Source organism: Mugil cephalus, chromosome 22, assembly GCF_022458985.1.
Source record: "Mugil cephalus isolate CIBA_MC_2020 chromosome 22, CIBA_Mcephalus_1.1, whole genome shotgun sequence".
In the NCBI taxonomy this organism is placed as follows: Eukaryota; Metazoa; Chordata; class Actinopteri; order Mugiliformes; family Mugilidae; genus Mugil; species Mugil cephalus.
The window spans coordinates 833833-852027 of NC_061791.1; the positions used below are offsets into that span (position 1 = coordinate 833833).

Here is an 18195-nt window from a genome sequence, read left to right on the forward strand (position 1 = left end):
TCCTGAACTGCTTTAATAAAACACGTTAGAAAAAATCTGAGTCCGTGTCTCTACCATATAAATACACACACACAGTATTTAATGATATTAAATTATTAGGAAAAACTACAATATAGACAACATGAGGTTTGTTTGCATAGAGTAATATCACATTAATATAAGGTAAGTATGTGATCCAGTCAATATGAGACATTAGTTTGAAGAATATCATTATGAAATAAATCATAAATATGATGATAAGATGAAGAAGAGAGAGCACTAATGTGTATAAATTGCTCAACAGGACTATTTCCATCAGACCAACAGACAAAAACATGTTGAACAATGAATTATGTGAAAATTTCCCTGCGAGTCTCACCACTTTCTCTTCGTTTCATCTTTTAGGTTTGACCTGAGCAGGTGTAACTCCTTCAGCCGAACACGGCTGCTGATGACTAATTCAGGTGGAGGAGGAACTAATTAGGTGTCTGAGGCAATCGGCCGCAGGGACCAAGGTAAAGTTGCAGGACGGAAACTAAACACACAGATCAGGAGCGAAACAGAGATGGACACTCAGCAAACGGTGAGTGGAAGACGCTTTTAAAGGGTTTTTAAGTTCAGATATGCAAGTTTGAAACAGAATAAATGAATGAATGAATGGTTCTGATCTGCTGCAGGAGTTTTCAGCCTGATATCAACATTTACCACCTGGATAAATAAAAGAGAAACCAGCTAAAGGGCGTTTAAAAGTAGAAATGTAATTGTAAAATTAATTGTTTGTGAATTTTTTGACGTTTCTAGTTCTGTTTGTGTCAACGTGTCCAACTCTTAACTTTAAATCTAAAACTATAATGAATCATTGAACCTGTCCTGGGCCCGTACGGGATCGTCCCTGTGCAGTTAATATTTATACTTTGACTGTTATATTAGAATGATTTAACTAGTTCACCTAAAACAACGCTAAGGCTACTTTATATTAACAACATTATACTGGAGGAAATAAATGTGAGTGTGGTGACAATAAACCTCCTCGTATCCGACCAATAGAAATGTAATTTAAAGAGACGTTTTAGTGATTGTTAGCAGTGATTAGAAGCTAGGCTAGGAAGAGCTACTGTTAGCTGGGAGGCTAGGAGAAACTAATATTGGCTGGGAGGCTAGGAAGCACTACGGTTAGCCTGGAGGATTGGAAGACTTAGCTGGAAGGCTAGGAGGAGCTAGTATTCACTGGGAGGCTAGGAAGAACTAGTATTAGCTGGGGGGCTAGAGAAGCTACTGTTAGCTGGGAGGCTAGGAGGAACTGGTCTAAACTGGGAGGCCAGGTAGCACTACAGTTAGCCTGGAGTACAGGAAAAGTTACTGTTAGCTGGGATTCTAGGAAGAGCTAGTATTAGCTGGGAGGCTTGGAGGAGCTAGTATTAGCTGGGAGGCTTGGAGGAGCTAGTATTAGCTGGGAGGTTAGGAGGAGCTAGTATTAGCTGGGAGGTTAGGAGGAGCTACTATTAGCCTGGAGGCGCCACGGCTGCAACGTGATAAAATTAATAATAATTAAAAAAGAAGAGCAGAATTTGATTCCAGACATTTTATTCATTTTGAACGTTCAGGAGGACGGTGTCTTGTGAAGTTCTTCAGACCTGAAGCTCAGGTAACAGAAGCATCAGCTGAGTGGTTTTAGGGTCAGTGATGACGCGACAGACCCCTGCGGGTTAATTAGATTGGACCAGCGAGGTAAATCCAAACAAAACAAAAGAAGACAATGACCAGGTGTAGCGTTCCTAAGCTGATACAGGTAACTAATCTCCACTCAGCTATCAGTGTTAGCATCAGGGTGTCGTCTGTCAGCCCCAGAGACTGAGTGACGGATGGACGGGTGGACAAATAATAATAATAATAATAATAGTAATAATAATAATAATAATAGTAATAAAAATAATAGTAATAATAATAATAATAATAATAACCTTTATTTAACCCTCCTATTCTTTGGGTCAATTTGACTTAGTTTAAGGACGAGGAACCAGATATGAGACCAGAACCAGATATGAGACATTCATTCATCTGGTTTTAACTCAGGAACATTAAAGAAATTTCAAAAATGTCACAAAACTAAAGACGTCTTCTTATGTCCTATGATACGTATTTTAATTAATGCTCTCTAAAGAGTTAAAGTACTGATAACATTTTCGGGTCTTGGCAGCCTCATGTAAATCCAAACTGCAAACAATGAAGTCCCGACGTCCTCAAACGAGTACTTGCTATATAGCAACATTGTGGCCTCTTGATAAAAATTTGTTCAAACTAGAAACGATAATAAGAATAAATAAGTTTTAACCGTAAAGTTTCATGAGGTTTTGTCCTGTGATCGTCTGTAGAATGAATCATGTTTTCTCTGACTGGTGCATTGACCCTTTGCTGCCACTAGATGGCAGACTAAACCCTCCACTTAACGTCCCCATATGAGGACGCAGGGTCTCAGGAGGTTAATGTCATTTTTGCATTTTTTATACAGTTATTCCTCTGTTTCACTCTGTTCTCTGTTAGTGAGAGCTGTGAACGCAACACTGAGACCTAGAACTAAACAGAACTTCTTTTTCTTCACATATGTCCAGTTGTTCGTTGCCTGTTTTATAATAATTCAGTTCATTAAACTTTTCTCATGTTCGTCTTTGCTTATTGTTATTTATAGGTTAATGTGCTGTTGTGTGACTAGTTCGGCCTCTTTCAGATCAAACTGGGCTGAATGTGGCCTCCAGACCGTCCTATAGATGGAGGGTAGAGGAGGCACGATCACCTTTATGTATTATGTACAGATGCCTCCTGTCACCGCGGTAACTGTTGCCGTGGGGAACTTTCTCTCTCTCTCTCTGTCTCTGTATCTCTCTCCCTCTGTCCTCCTCCTCCTCCTCCTCCTCCTCCAGACTCCTGTAATTAACTGAAACTTTATCCTTTGTTTCAGGTCAGAGTCGGAGCTCGACTTCTCTCTCAGATTCAGGAGGAGTCAGACAGCAGAGAGCAAAGGTACCGAGACACGAGACCCGACCGTGATTCTTATTCTGACGAGGGATTAGACTTAGATAGAATTTAGTCGTCCACAAGATTAAATAGTTTGGTCACAGTAGATTAGTAGAACACTTTAAAAAACACAGGTAAAAGGAAAGATGAAATTAAATTGAAATATAGTTCAACTAATTAGGAAATAGAGAAAGTTATTGTTGCTGTAGTGATTGTTCAATGATTGTTCAACGTTTTTCAGGCCCCAAACTGAAGCAGAGATTAAACAGAGATATGATATGTAATATTGGCTCATTTTCCAGAATAAACTAATTCACTTATTTGTTTTCTATTTGTCTGAGTTTCAGGAAATTAAAATCTGTTGATGTTTTGAGTCGTTTTAAAAAACTTTTAAGTGAAACTATAATTATATCAAATCAAACATGTTACCAAGTTAAAGCTGTGATGGAAACATTGTTCCTGCAGAAGAAATGGAAACTCTGTCAGGTCTGATCCGTGTGATGGTGCTGATAAGTGACCTGAGCGGATGAACGTGTTACTGTGTGGAAACCAGGTCACATGGACGAGGATGTGTGTGTTTGTCTGGACTCTGAGGACGTTCGTTTCTTTTTGATCTGGTTTTGTTTTTTTGGACGGACGAGGACGGAGCAGAAGGCCTGGTCCTCACAAAGACAGGATTACAGACGTGTGTGTGTGTTCATTAGTTCTGTCAATCAGCTGCTCGACAAGATCACAACACGATGAAGTGAAACATGAACTCGTCTCTCCATCAGCACCTGTTTCCTGCCTCCCATCGTCCAGCAGCAGACGGGCAGACCAGGCAGACCCGGTGAACCAGGCAGACCAGGCAGACCCGGTGAACCAGGCAGACCAGGCAGACCCGGTGAACCAGGCAGACCAGGTAGACCCGGTGAACCAGGCAGACCAGGTCCAGCCCAGGTGAAGAGACAGAAAGTGAGGCGAGCGTCTGAACCAGCGTCTCTGGCTCTGTACGACCAGCAGAGGACGATGGAGGCCGACAGGAGTCTCCTGGAGGAGGTAATACACCAAATCACATCCCTTAATGCTTTTAAATGAAAGAGATCTGCACATGAATGGAGTTAAAATTAATCTCACGTTTACAAAAGACAAGAAAATAACAATACAACAATAACAATGCATCTGGCTTCCTTCCTTCCTTCTTTCCTTCCTTCCTACCTTTAGGTCCATCTGGAGACTTTATTTATTAGTCAGGTTGTGTATTTCTGCAGCATTTTAGGAATTGGTGGATTTAAGGACTTTAAATAACATAGGTAGATATACTTTTGCACCCCCTTGTGGCAAAGCATGGAATTACCTCAACATATCTAATCGCAACGATGAGACTAATAGTAACTCTAAGGTGCGTTTGTTTCAGCTCACCCACATCGAGGCGGAGCTTCGTGAGTCTCTGCGTCTGGATGTGGAGCGACAGCAAGAAGCCGAATTCCTCCGTCAGCAGGAAAACAAGCTGCTGCAGCAGAACCTGTGTTACCTGAGTCTGAGCCAGCGAGTGGCCAAGTACGAAGAACACCTGCAAACACACACCTGAGCGTCCAAGACGTTACTACCTCATTTTAAAGACACAAATAATACAAGTACACAGAGAGATGTACACTTTAATACCAAAAGTATTATAAAGCCAGGATTTATGGTGGGAGGAGACTTCTACTTAGAATAAACTCTGACTTTGTTTGAACTCTGTTTCCTGCAGACCGTGGGTCAGCAGCTACTTCAGGAAGTTCCCCATGCACATCTACTGCCTGCCCGTCCAGGCTGCCAATCACAAGGGCAGGAGGCGGAGCCTAATGAAGAGGCGATGACGTACAAATACGTTGAAAATATACTGTACATATTGCATTGAGACATGAACCAGGTTTATGTAGGTTTGTTGTAAAAATAAATTGGGCAAGAAAATCGTTAAAATTCTGAGGTGCTACTAGCCTGGTAGCTAGCCCGAACTACGAGATTTTAGCGGAAGAAAAGTTGTTCAGGAGTCATTCTGTTCCTGTTTGGGGGCGGAGCTTAATGTGATGATGACCAGAGAGTAATAGTAGTAACATAAAAATATCACTAATATCAACTGAACAATCTCTAGAAGTCAAAGTGTTACTTTAACGACTTTGTTGCATTTTTTGTCATTTTTTGCAAGTTTTATGTGTCAAGAAACTAAACAATTAAAATATCAAATGAAATCTATGAGCTCTGTTGGGGATGTCAGGTGCTTCCACTCTGCGAATTAATAAATGATCCTTAAGTCTTGAAAGTAGCACAGCTTATTAATGTGCTGGTGACTATTTATAATGTTTATTATTTAGAAAATACATCATTTTGAGATTGTTTACGTTTTTACAGGCGACATTCGTGTGTTATACATTTATTTTATTTACTCACGTCTACATTTAAGGTGCAGATACACATATAGAAACAGTACAAACACACTTTAAACTGATATTCAGATTTCATCAGCTGCGTTTCTGTTTCTGTTCATGTTCAGGACTTAAAAATAAAACCGTTTAATATGTTGTTACACAGTGATTGATTTATTATTATATACAGTGAAATAATCCCAGTGTGTGTCCACATATGAGCACGTTTTCTTTTCTCCAAAAACGACCCTCGTTTAAAGATAATACTTAGTTTTTCTACTTCTCTACGAACCACAAACACCAAAGAGAAATTAAAAATACACATCGAAAAAAAAGCTGGGAAAATCAAAGAAATAATCATAATAAAAAAACAGTGGTGTGTTACCATGATTGGCCTTGAACGCCACATCACGTTTTTACGTAATTACGTCACTGCCCCATCCTTTCCTTCTTCTGAGTGCGTGCACGGCTTCAGCCCAGAATCACATTCATCATGGTGAGTTTATTCTCAGATTTCCTCTTTTATTAAACCGATGGAGACGATTAAAACACGACATCTCTCTTCTGACCATGGTCGTGTTCATGTAGATTCTGCTGCATCGCTTCTAAACTGCGCTGCTTTAATTACTTTTAAGTAATGTGGCTTTGTCTTAGCTAGCGGTGCTAACCGGTGAGAAAGCACATGGGCGTTATAAATGGGCTAGCGGCTAAGCTAACGGCCTTATTACAGATATGTGCTTCTAAACAGGATGTACGGACGCTCTCGGGTTTGAAGAAGCCGTCTTTGTATTTACTTTATTGTTTAATAGCGTGTTTGCTGAAGTCTGTTCGTTATTCTGACTCGAAGTTAGCCCGTTAGCATGCTAGGCTAGCTTGTCACTTGGGCTTTGTGGTTGTCAGAGAGGAACAAATGAATAGTTAGTGGATAAATAATTATCGATGAATAAGAAGGAACAGACAGATGATTCATATTTAAATGTACTTTATCTATACCCGCAGATTTAAGTAGTATTTTTAAGTTTTGTATTGTTTTTTTCGTCATTTGTCAAAAAGCTTCTAGCGGTTTCCAGGATGAAAGGGGCGGGGCTTCACTGATGCTACCTTTAATGGTGCTCGGAATAAATAATGCGACCCACGCCCAGAATCCATCAACTCCATCGTAGCTTCTTCCTGTTTCTTAGTTTTTCGTATTTATTTATTCTTGCAGCTTCTTTAAATTTAAATATTTGCTGGTTACCTTCGTTTTAGTTTAAGGCCAATTATATATATTTATTAATATATAGTATTTATTTTCAAATGATAGTTTGTTTTATAGAGTCAGTATTGCAAATTCAACAGCAACTAAAACCTTAAAAAGGAGGCGTTTACTGACTCTCTGCTCCGTTAAACTTAAGTGTAATATATTGTGGTCATCATGGGTCATCGTGTGCATCTGTTCATGGTCCTGATTGGTTATTTTTTTTAGGCGTCCTTATCGATGGCCCCGGTCAATATCTTCAGACATGGAGCCGACGAAGAAAAAGCAGAAACTGCTCGACTGGTGAGTTTATTCCTGATGTGTTGGTGATTTTAAATTTAAACACGTAAATGTCTGAAACGCTGCTTCATCTTTATCGTCGTCGTTGTTGTTTTTCCACTCAGTCGTCTTTCATTGGCGCCATCGCTATCGGAGATCTGGTGAAGAGCACCCTGGGGCCTAAAGGCATGGTGGGTCATTCACAGGAAGGATGATGATGATGTTAAACTGTGATGGTGTGAGGACAGGACGCTGTCTTGTGTTGTTAACCCCCCTCGTCCTCTCCGTCTCCAGGATAAGATCTTGTTGGGTGGAGGGAAGGGAGGGACGGTGACGGTGACCAACGACGGGGCGACCATCCTGAAAGCCATCGGAGTCGACAACCCAGCGGCAAAAGTTCTGGTTGGTGAGTGAAGACGAGACGGTCGATCTTTGTTTTGGTTCGTCCCCTCGTCTCCTTGTCCCCTCGTCCTAGTTATCAACCTTTGTGTCTCCAGACATGTCCAAGACTCAGGACGATGAAGTCGGAGACGGGACGACCTCGGTCACCGTCCTCGCTGCAGAGCTGCTCCGGGTAAATGTCCATTCTCTATCTGACGGACGTGTCCAGACGAAGAGTTTTGTCCTCGTTAGTAACCGTCTCTGTCCCCTATTGCAGGAGGCGGAGCTTCTGATCGCCAAGAAGATCCACCCACAGACCATCATCTCTGGATGGAGGAAGGCGACGCAGGTGGCCAGAGACGCTCTGAGGGAGGCGGCCGTGGACCACAGGTCAGAGGACACGTCAATTAGATACGAACGATCTTCTGAGTTTCTACCAAATATTTTTTTGTAGTTTTTCATTATTGATGTTTTATTTGTGTTATAATCCAAATAGAAAAACTAGGAAAGAAAAGATTAAAGGGATGAAATAAGGAAGGAAAGGAAGGGAAAAAGTAAAGATCGTGCCATCGTGTGGTCGCTTGAACGTTGCGTTCCTCCGGTCTCCATAGCAACGACCCGGCCCGTTTCCAGGAGGACCTCCTGAACATCGCCAGGACGACGCTGTCCTCCAAGCTGCTGACCCACCACAAAGACCACTTCTCCCAGCTCGCCGTGGACGCCGTCATGAGGCTGAAGGGCTCCGGGAACCTGGAGGCCATCCATGTCATCAAGAAGCTGGGCGGCAGCCTCACCGACTCCTACCTGGACGAGGGTTAGCCCCGCCCCCTTTTCTTTTAACCCTCCTCTTGCTTCTGATTGGTGACTGGGCTCTGATTGTGTCCTCCTCCTCGTCCTCGTCTCTGTGTCCAGGTTTCCTGTTGGACAAGAAGATCGGAGTGAACCAACCGAAGAGGCTGGAGAACGTTAAGATCCTGATCGCCAACACCGGCATGGACACCGACAAGATCAAGGTACGGACCCACATCCTGGACTCCAGTCTGGTCCAGTCTGGTTTCATTCAGATTAATCATCATCATTGTCGCGTTTGTGTCCGTCAGATCTTCGGCTCCAGGGTTCGCGTCGACTCCACAGCGAAAGTTGCAGAGATCGAACTGGCAGAGAAGGAGAAGATGAAGGAGAAGGTCGATCGGATCCTGAAACACGGCATCAGCTGCTTCATCAACAGGTAAAAACCACCTCTAACGTGACGCCGGAGCTGGTAGAGCTCCCCCTGGTGGCTGGAGGTTGTAGTGTAGGTCATAAGCTCCACCTCCTCCGTGTTAGTGGGCGGAGCTCGGGCCGAACTAAAACATTAAAATATTTATCCATATTTATATACAGTCTATGGTGGAGTCCATATTTATATACAGTCTATGGAGGAGTCCATATTTCTATACAGTCTACAGCTGATTCTTTGTTTACGTCCAGACAGCTGATCTATAACTACCCGGAGCAGCTCTTCGCTCAGGCCGGCGTCATGGCCATCGAACACGCCGACTTCGCCGGAGTGGAGCGTCTCGCCCTCGTCACCGGTGAGTAAATGTTAATACTTGATACGATTGATGCTAATGCGATGCTAACGTCACGTGTTGAGTCTGAACTGTGACTCGTTTGAACCAGGTGGAGAAATCACCTCCACCTTCGATCACCCTGAGATGGTGAAGCTCGGCCACTGTAAGCTGATCGAGGAGGTGATGATCGGAGAGGACACGCTCATCCACTTCTCTGGAGTCGACATGGGTACGAGATGAATGAATGAATGAATGAATGGATGCATCTGTTATTTGTCATTTAGATTTCCATCAAAATGAAACTTCAGAGCAAAGCAGAGACACTCAAACAGAAACACTATGTAAAGGCAAAAACATTTAAAATAATATCAGTATCAATGTAAAACTGAGAAACATTGAATATAAACTGTAAACACAGTCTGAATATTCAGGAATTTACAATAATTTTAAGCAGTTTAGTTAAATAAACGTAATGAACCTCTATATAAAGCTGCTGTGTCCAGTTAGATTTTACTGCAACAGCTTCAATTAATTTAATGTTAATGTTGAAACTTTAGTAAAAACATAAATTATATTCTTAACGTAGCCTCTTAATCCTCCTGTTACCTTTAAAAACCTTTAAATTTACTAACATCAGCAATTTAAACCTCCACAATAATTATTACAAATTAAAAATTTCCCAAGTTTATGTGTCAGGTTCTTTTATATTTGTCTAAATGTCTTTTTAATAGAAATTTATAGATAAAATCTCACTGACTTTAAGTTAGAAATAAATGTGTTTATATCATTTCTAAATTCATATTCTCTCTATAACATTTCTGAATGAAAAACTATCATGTAGAATAATAAGATATATCAGTGTCCTCATTAAATTAGGAAAATTCACTAAATGTTATGTTAATTTATGTTTTGAGACGTTAACGGTTAAATATTGGCAAAAATATCCCTTTAAAAAAGAACGGCGGCCATATTGGAAACGGCTTCCAAAGCTAGTGAGTGCAGAGCCTGGATGAATCCACCAGGGGGCAGACGACTCGTATTTAAAGGGTCTGCAGCAGGTTTTAAGTGTTGATTGAACCGAGTCCGTCCCGCGGTTCGTTGAGGCTGTGACCTCTGACCTCTGACCCCTGGCTCCTCCCCCTCTCAGGTGAGGCCTGCACCGTGGTCCTACGAGGAGCCACTCAGCAGATCCTGGACGAGGCCGAGCGCTCGCTGCACGACGCCCTCTGCGTTCTGTCCCAGACGGTGAAGGAGCCGCGCACCGTCTACGGAGGAGGTAAAAACACAGAGTCAGGACCAGAACCAGGACCAGAACCAGAACTAGAACCAGAACCTTTAATCCCTGTGCGTGTCCTTGTTCTTCAGGCTGCTCTGAGATGCTCATGGCCAAGGTGGTGACTGATCTGGCCAATAGGACACCAGGAAAGGAGGCGGTTGCCATGGAGTCGTTTGCGAAGGCTCTGAGGATGGTTGGTACCAGGACGTCTGTGATGAAACGCTTGTATGATGTGAAACATTTCTCTGATCGCCTCCTCTTCTTCTTCTCCTCCTCCTCCAGCTTCCCACCATCATCGCTGACAACGCCGGCTACGACAGCGCCGACCTGGTGGCTCAGCTCAGAGCTGCACATCAGGAGAACAAGACCACGTATGGACTGAGTGAGTAGATGAAGAGAATCAAACACAAGGAGCAGGAACATTTAGAGGCTGGAGACGAACATCTAAAAAAAAAAAAAAAAGACGACTGATTCACGTCTCAGGTGGCATTCAGGAACAATACGACACGTCGGTGCTGTAAATGTGGCATTTCATTCGAGGATGTTTAGTTGTGTAACTTTGAGAACTGTACAAAGAACCTTAGAGACAGAGACTTTACTATAATCCCACTCTAAAAAAACAACAACAAACCAAAAAACACACACACACACGGAAAATAAGAATAAGTGCGTAGAAAAATATTCATGTTGTTCTGTTCTCACTGTTCATTGGTCTAAAGCATCTTTAACTTCTTTATATGAGCTACGTTACCTGGTTTATTCAGCGTATATATTCAGATTAATGAAAACTAATAATTCCATCATTTATTTACAACTATTCACTCAAATACCATAAATCTGATGGATTTATTTATTCTTTTACTAAGAAGTCTTTAAAAAGTCTTTTTAAATTTTAAATCATCTAAAAAGATTTTTATTTGTCATTTACAACCAAACAGAAGCCTGAGATGGAACGAAGTGATTATTACTAGTAACTATAATGTATAAATACTAAGTAAAACTGTATAGATGGAAATAAAAGGAAGATAAATAAAGTAGAAATATAAATAAAAGCAGAGACAGAGCAGCGTGATTTATCAGAATCACTGCTTCTACTCAGTGTTCAGAACAGAGATAAGAAGAAAACTAAGAGTCAGATAATTATAGTCAAAATATACATAACAACATGTACCAGTGTGAATGAACCTGTGCTGAGTTGTTGCTCTATAATAATAACAATAAATATATGAGGAAATATCTGTAAGACGTGACGAACAGAAGTGAGACAGGTACAGATGAAGTTTAGAGATGAAAACAAACGTCTTTTATTAGTTGGTTTCACCCTGTGATCGTGACTGGTCCACTGATGTTGTCGGCCTGATGTGACCTTGCAGACATGTCTGAAGGCACCGTGGGAAACATGGCGGAGCTCGGCATCACCGAGTCCTTCCAGGTGAAGCGTCAGGTGCTGCTCAGCGCCTCCGAGGCGGCCGAGATGATCCTGAGGGTCGACAACATCATCAAGGCTGCACCCAGGTCAGTCCGGCCTCCAGTGGCATCATTAGCGTCATTAGCATCATTAGCTTCAGTAGCATCATTAGCATCGGTAGCATCATTAGCTTCAGTGGCATCAGTAGCATCATTAGCGCCATTAGCTTCAGTAGCATCATTAGCATCAGTAGCATCATTAGCACCATTAGCTTCAGTAGCATCGGTAGCATCATTAGCTTCAGTAGCATCATTAGCATCGGTAGCATCATTAGCTTCAGTGGCATCAGTAGCATCATTAGCATCAGTAGCTTCAGTAGCATCAGCAGCGAATGTTTACTGATGTTTGTCTGTTGTTTGTTTGTAGGAAGAGAGTTCCCGACCATCACCCCTGCTAGAGGAGGAGGAGGAGGAGGAGGAGAACATGGGAGGGATCAGTTGTGTTATTTATCACCTCTGTGTAGCTCAAATTAAAGTCCTTTTCTCTGTTGACTGTGGATGCACCGCGCAGGCTAGCAGGCTAACGCTAGAAGCTAAACATGGCTGGCTATGCTAACATTAGCCGATGAAAGTCTGGATGTTGTTTGTTTTGTTTACTGAAATAAATGAACCGATCCTCATGAGATCAGCTGATTCGTTTTTATTTGTTGTTTTTTTGTTTGTTTTTTTAAACCATAAAAAAAGAACCAATGTGAATCATCTTCTAATCATTTAACCCGTCGTCTGGTTGTGGTTCTTGTTTTTACTGCGTCAGGTCAAAGTGACCGAGACCTCAGAGAGTCAACAGACCAACGTTTATCAGCCAGAGTCCACAGACTCTTTTCTGATGATTATTAGTTTAAAATAAGACTTTTATTATTACTTCCTCCTAAATATCTGATTATATTGGGAATTTAGAAACTCAAACTGGTAAAACATGAACATAATTTATTAGAATAAAGACTTTATTGATCCCAGAGAGGAAATTCAGAGCAGGACAAGTTAAAATAAAAAGATTATATTAAAGTACAAACAAGATTTACAGTGAAATAAATTTATTCTCACTATGATTATTTTCTTGTGTTTAATTCCAACATCCACAAACGTATGTGTTTATTTAGTTTATTGTGGATTGGTTTGAATAATCATTTCCTGTAGTGTCTTAGTTTCTGATCCGAGTGTTTTTGGGGTGGATTTCCTCTCTGGTCCAATCAGAGTCGTAGTTCTGTCTGATAAACGTCCTCGGCTCCAACCAACCAGCAGAGTCCTGCTCTGATCCAGGTCCCGACATGTTCAGGCTCCTGTTTCTGCTGTTTCTGGTGTGGACCAGCTCGGCACTGGTCAGGTAGGACAAAAAGAAATAATTAAATAAATAATACACGTTAAATTAACTATTGTATCTATTACACCTGCAGCCACCAGGGGGCTCCGAACTGAAGAGAACTGGTTTTGTTATTAATCTGATGCATGGATTTGTTTTTACTTTCACATAGACCGTATGAAGAAAAATCTAAACTTAATCCAAACCTAGTAGAGCTCCCCCTGGTGGCTGGCTGAAGTATAGTCTATAAGCTCCACCCCCTTCATGTTATTGGGCGGGACTTGGACCAAACTAAAACACACCACTAATATTTTTTATTTCAAGGATGGTTTCTGTGATTTTAGGCAGTTAATATAATGATGATTATTGAAGTGTGAAGTGTTGAAAAACGCGAGTCAGTCTGAGGGAAATGTGGGCGGGGCATCGCAAGTCTGAGGGATTGTGGGCGGGCTATGGTGACATCGTGGCTCCGCCCTATGACCGTATTTTGATCAGACTCTGGCTCCAAATGCAGAATATGGCGCCGCCTTTATACAGCGAAGTAAATAATATAGTAGATAATAAAGCTGTCGATTGTCCAGTCATATTCAGAAGTATTTTATTTCGCTAGGCTAGCTCTCTCCTAGTCTTGATGCTAAGCTAAGCTAACTGGCTGCACTTATATATCAAACAACTAAATTGCTCAGATTTAATTGCATTTTAAATTACACCTGTAACGACCCCAGGGTCCCTCTCACGCGGGTGCGTTCGATTCGCACCAGGCTGCGAGCCGACGGCCTCCTCGAGGAGTTCCTGAAGGTGCACCGCCCCGACATGTTCAACCGCCGCTACGCTCAGTGTTTCCCGCCCGGAACCCCGTCACTGAGGCTGGGACGCGCCAACGAGAAGATTTACAACTTCATGGACGTAAGAAAAGCAAAGGCTAGAGGTAGCTAGCTCAAATTCAGCTCGGAAAGGACAATTACAGCCTCACTAAAAACAGAAATAAAAAAAAAATAAATAAAAAAGATATAAAAATGTTTAATCAACCAAAGATTTTGTGACCCTCCTGCAGTACCTCTGCTTAACCTCTAGGGGTCACGGACCTGTTGAAGACCCTTGGTTTAAGCTATAACTTAGCGCCACCTGCTGTTTATCAGATCGAATAAACAAGGATTTTTTTATATTTTTTAATTTTCTGACGCTGCATTCTGAGGAGTTCATGCTGTCACCACTGGGTGGCGCCAAATCCTTCTATGTTTTTTTTTTTACATCACCTGGATTTATTAAATATTCCTTTGCACTGAGAATAAACAATAAAGGGAAGTGAAAAGCAAACCAGCCACCAGTTTTTCTGGTTTAGTTGTTTTGTGCTAAATGCTAGAAATATTTCATGTGTGTGTTTTTTTATTTATGTGTGTGTCAGGCTCAGTATTATGGTGAAATCGGTTTGGGGACCCCGGAGCAGAACTTCTCGGTGGTTTTTGACACCGGCTCGGCCGACCTCTGGGTGCCGTCGTCCTACTGCGTCAGCGAGGCCTGTGGTACCACAACACACAGCACACACAGTACCGCACAACACCGCACAACACCACAACACCGCACAACACTACACAACACCACACAACACCACACAACAGCCAAAAACACCACACAACACCGCACAACACCACACAACACCACACAACACCACACAACACCAGTGTTTGTGGGGTCAGGACAGTATGACTCTAGTTTAGTTTGTACCAGATGATGATAACAACAAGTTCAAGGTCTGTGGACTCACAGTTTTCCCATTCTGTGAAAAAATAAACAAAAAAAATAGGTAAATAATTCAAATTTAGGGTGAAGCTTTGGTTTAAGGTTCAGATCTGATGAGTTTTATACAGTCAGTGTGTTCTGATCACATTAAAGCTCAGTTTATCTGGTGAATTGATTAACGTTTTCTGTGTTTAATATTCAGTTCCTGTCTCTGTTCAGTTTTGTGCTGATGTTACTTCCTCTAGTAGTGACGTGTGATTGCAAATGAAGGATAATTGGTCTAAACAATGATCCATGTGAACTAGTGGATCAGCCTCAGGTTCAGTTAGTGTCAGTTCTGATAAATGTAGCTAAATAAAAGATGCTAATGCTAAGAGCTAGGTTAGCCATATAATACTGTAGCGTTAAAAGGATAATGAGGAGTGATCACAAATATTCAGTTTATTGTTTTATTGTTATTTATATTTGGAACTGAAATAGTTACTGTCGACAAAACAACAACATCCACAAATTTATCTGACAGTCCTCCAAGCATTTACTTCTCTTTGACAGATAAAAAATATATATATAATATAATATATAAAATATAAAACATTTTTCTGACTCAATCACACAACAGCTCTTCACCTTTTTTTTTATTTATTTTATAATTTAGATGCTATTAAAGCCTATGATGTTTGTGTTGGCAGCTCTTCACAAGCGTTTCAAGGCATTTGAGTCGAGCTCGTTCCATCACGATGGACGGATGTTTGGGATTCACTATGGATCAGGACACCTGCTGGGAGTCATGGCCAGAGACACATTAAAAGTACAACAACAACTGTATCGATAAAGATTGTTGGAGACAGTGAAGCTTTAGTAAATTCCGAGTTAATTCTGAAACTGTTTTACCAGATTTTGATAAAGAATTGTGCTTTGAATTCATTGGTGCCGTCTGGAAACTTTTAACTGGTGTTGTTACTGGATGAAGAGGTGACGAGATGTTTGTGTTTTAGATCGGGGGTCTGACCACCCTGAACCAAGAGTTCGGGGAGTCCGTGTACGAACCCGGCGCCGCGTTCGTCATGGCGAAGTTCGACGGCGTTCTGGGAATGGGATACCGATCCCTGGCCGAGATCGTCGGGAACCCTGTGTTTGACAACATGGTGGCGCAGAAGCTTGTGGACGAGCCGGTGTTCTCCTTCTACCTCAGCAGGTGCTTTAGGAAGCGGTGGAAAGAGAAGCGGTATTTGTTTCAGCTGTTTGGGAACAACTATTCCCAAAGGTTTTCCTAAGTTCCTCCGTTAGACCTTTACGAATTTCATGGTTTGAAAGGGTTGGGGAAGTCCAGGAAGGGTCCAAAGGTTAACCCATGTTTCATGAGTGTCCAGGAGACAGATGTAGGCCTTTCTTCTGTGGCCCTAGAGGTGTCAATGCCCAGAGCATCCAAAGGTCTCGGAATAATTTTTGTATTTTGGTTTCCAAAGGTGTTAAATTGTCTTAATTCACTGACGTTTTCAGGAGGCTGTGATTGAAATCACAGGGTCGACTGTCTGATAACCAACCCCTCAACTTTTCAAAGTGTTGTTTTGCCAAGCCACATTTCACCAGATGATAGAGATAGAAACCTGACCGGAGTGTAACCTCTGACCCTCCAGGAGGACGAGTAGCACCGACCCAGAAGGAGAACTGACGCTGGGCGGAAGCAACGAGGCGTTGTACACTGGACCAATCAACTGGGTGCCTCTCTCTGCTAAAGGATACTGGCAGATCAAGATGGACGGGTGATTATTTCTTTGGTGACCGCGTGAAATAAACCCTAGTTGTGTTCTTGTGTTCTTTGTGATGATGCTGTCGGTTTCAGTGTGGCGGTGCAGGGGGTGAACTCGTTTTGTCCCCACGGATGCCAGGCCATCATCGATACGGGAACGTCCCTCATCGCTGGTCCAACAAATGACATCCTCAATCTCCAGCAACTGATTGGAGCCACGCCCACAAACATCGGAGAGGTTGTAAACAATCTGATAATCCACATTTTGGGTAGAGACTACCTCAATAATGCTAGCTGAAATAGCTAAGATATGCTAGTAGTAATAGCAGTGAATAGATAAGGAATGCTAACGGTAATAGTAGTGACTAGCTGAGGAATGCTAGTTGGAATAGCCGAAGAATGCTGGTAGGAATAGCCAATGAGTGCTAGTTGAATAGTGACTAGCCAAAGAATGCTAGTAGAAATATTAGTGACGAGCCATTGAATGCTAATGTTGACTAGTCAACGGATGCAAGTAGGAAAAGTAGTGACTAGAAAAGGAATGCTAATAGTAACTAGTCAAGGCATGCTAATAATGACTATTCAAGGAATGCTAATAATGACTAGTCAACCTGCTAGTAATTGCTTGTAGGAATAGTAGTGACTAGCCAGTCAAGGAATGCTAGTTGGAATAGCAGCTGTTGACACAACAACTTTTGTGTTGCAGTTTCTTATCGACTGTGTCAGATTGTCCAGTTTGCCTCAAGTCACTTTCGTCCTGGGTGGGAAAGAATACACACTGACATCTGAGCATTACGTCAGGAAGGTGAGTTCTGTTTTCTCATTTCTTGTCTTCAGAAAGTAAAATATTTGTTAGTTGTTGTTATTGCTTATTGTCAGAGCCTGATTTTAATGAACTTGCTACCTCTGTGTGTGTCTGTGTGTCGTCATCAGGAGATGCTTGGAGTCCAGGAGTTGTGTTTCAGTGGTTTCCAGGCGGTGGACATCTTTTCTCCAGAAGGCCCCCTGTGGATTCTGGGAGATGTATTTCTGACAGAGTATTACACCATCTTCGACAAAGGACAGGACCGGGTCGGCTTTGCTCTGGCAAGACACCCGGCTGAACAGTAACCTCATTAATAACTGACAACTGCATGATCAATAAATAACAAACAATTAAAACGAATGTTGAGACCCAGCAACTAATCCAAGTCAACTTTTTATTTGAAAAAAAAAAAAAAAAAAAAGTGTGTTTATCAGCAGCAACAGATCGTGTTACATTCAGGTCTTCAGGTACATTCACAGAAACATGAAGACATTTTGTTCTCGACCCCTGAGAACCAGGTCCTTAGTGAATACTACATCCTGCAATGGCCACTAGATGGCGTCAGAGAATAACCTGATTTCTTTAAGTGGTTACAGCATCTGTAGCATTTTCCACATTTAAACTAATGTGCTTTGAGATTTGTTCCTGACTAGAAGCTGTTGTTCTTCCCATTTTAACCTCCTGAGACACAAGCGTTTCTCTGGAATGCATCTTAATTTCTTTAAGAAAAGATTAAGATCTTTAGGTATTTGGGATTAATACGACCTAAAAGTATAAAAAAAAAAATAACCATCATCTTTGAACTGCAAGTAGTTTTTAAATAAATTATATGTTCACAGGGATTATTTCACTGTGATTAAAGTCACCAACGTGAATCAAAATATAAAACAATGTGCAAAAGCAGAATTGGAAATGATGAAATCCCGATGTCCTCAAATGAGTACTTGAGTTGAAATTGCGTGAATTTGTTAAATTTTCATGTCATATCAAACTAGAATAGGTAATAATAATAAATAAACAAGTGTATTG

General features: G+C 41.6%; 3 protein-coding genes across 3 annotated transcripts; all 3 read left to right on the top strand.

Moving 5' to 3' along the window:
- Window positions 1–369: 369 nt before the first annotated feature.
- On the top strand, window positions 370–5275 carry LOC125000164 (pulmonary surfactant-associated protein A-like). The gene is made up of 5 exons (XM_047575560.1): window positions 370–562; window positions 2936–2997; window positions 3765–4029; window positions 4388–4530; window positions 4724–5275. Exons 1-5 carry the CDS (start codon window positions 545–547, stop codon window positions 4830–4832), a joined length of 597 nt encoding a protein of 198 aa, XP_047431516.1. The 5' UTR covers window positions 370–544; the 3' UTR covers window positions 4833–5275.
- Window positions 5276–5755: 480 nt separating this feature from the next.
- cct2 (chaperonin containing TCP1, subunit 2 (beta)) lies at window positions 5756–12192 on the top strand. The gene is made up of 16 exons (XM_047575657.1): window positions 5756–5874; window positions 6844–6918; window positions 7020–7085; window positions 7189–7300; window positions 7392–7468; window positions 7553–7665; window positions 7887–8089; window positions 8188–8288; window positions 8376–8503; window positions 8746–8849; window positions 8938–9057; window positions 9976–10104; window positions 10194–10297; window positions 10387–10486; window positions 11478–11619; window positions 11939–12192. The coding sequence occupies exons 1-16, from the start codon at window positions 5872–5874 to the stop codon at window positions 11967–11969; spliced, it is 1608 nt and encodes a 535-aa protein (XP_047431613.1). The 5' UTR covers window positions 5756–5871; the 3' UTR covers window positions 11970–12192.
- A 139-nt stretch (window positions 12193–12331) lies between these two features.
- On the top strand, window positions 12332–17961 carry nots (nothepsin). The gene is made up of 9 exons (XM_047575658.1): window positions 12332–12895; window positions 13597–13777; window positions 14277–14394; window positions 15301–15419; window positions 15607–15806; window positions 16249–16374; window positions 16455–16599; window positions 17068–17166; window positions 17295–17961. Exons 1-9 carry the CDS (start codon window positions 12840–12842, stop codon window positions 17469–17471), a joined length of 1221 nt encoding a protein of 406 aa, XP_047431614.1. The 5' UTR covers window positions 12332–12839; the 3' UTR covers window positions 17472–17961.
- Window positions 17962–18195: the final 234 nt, after the last annotated feature.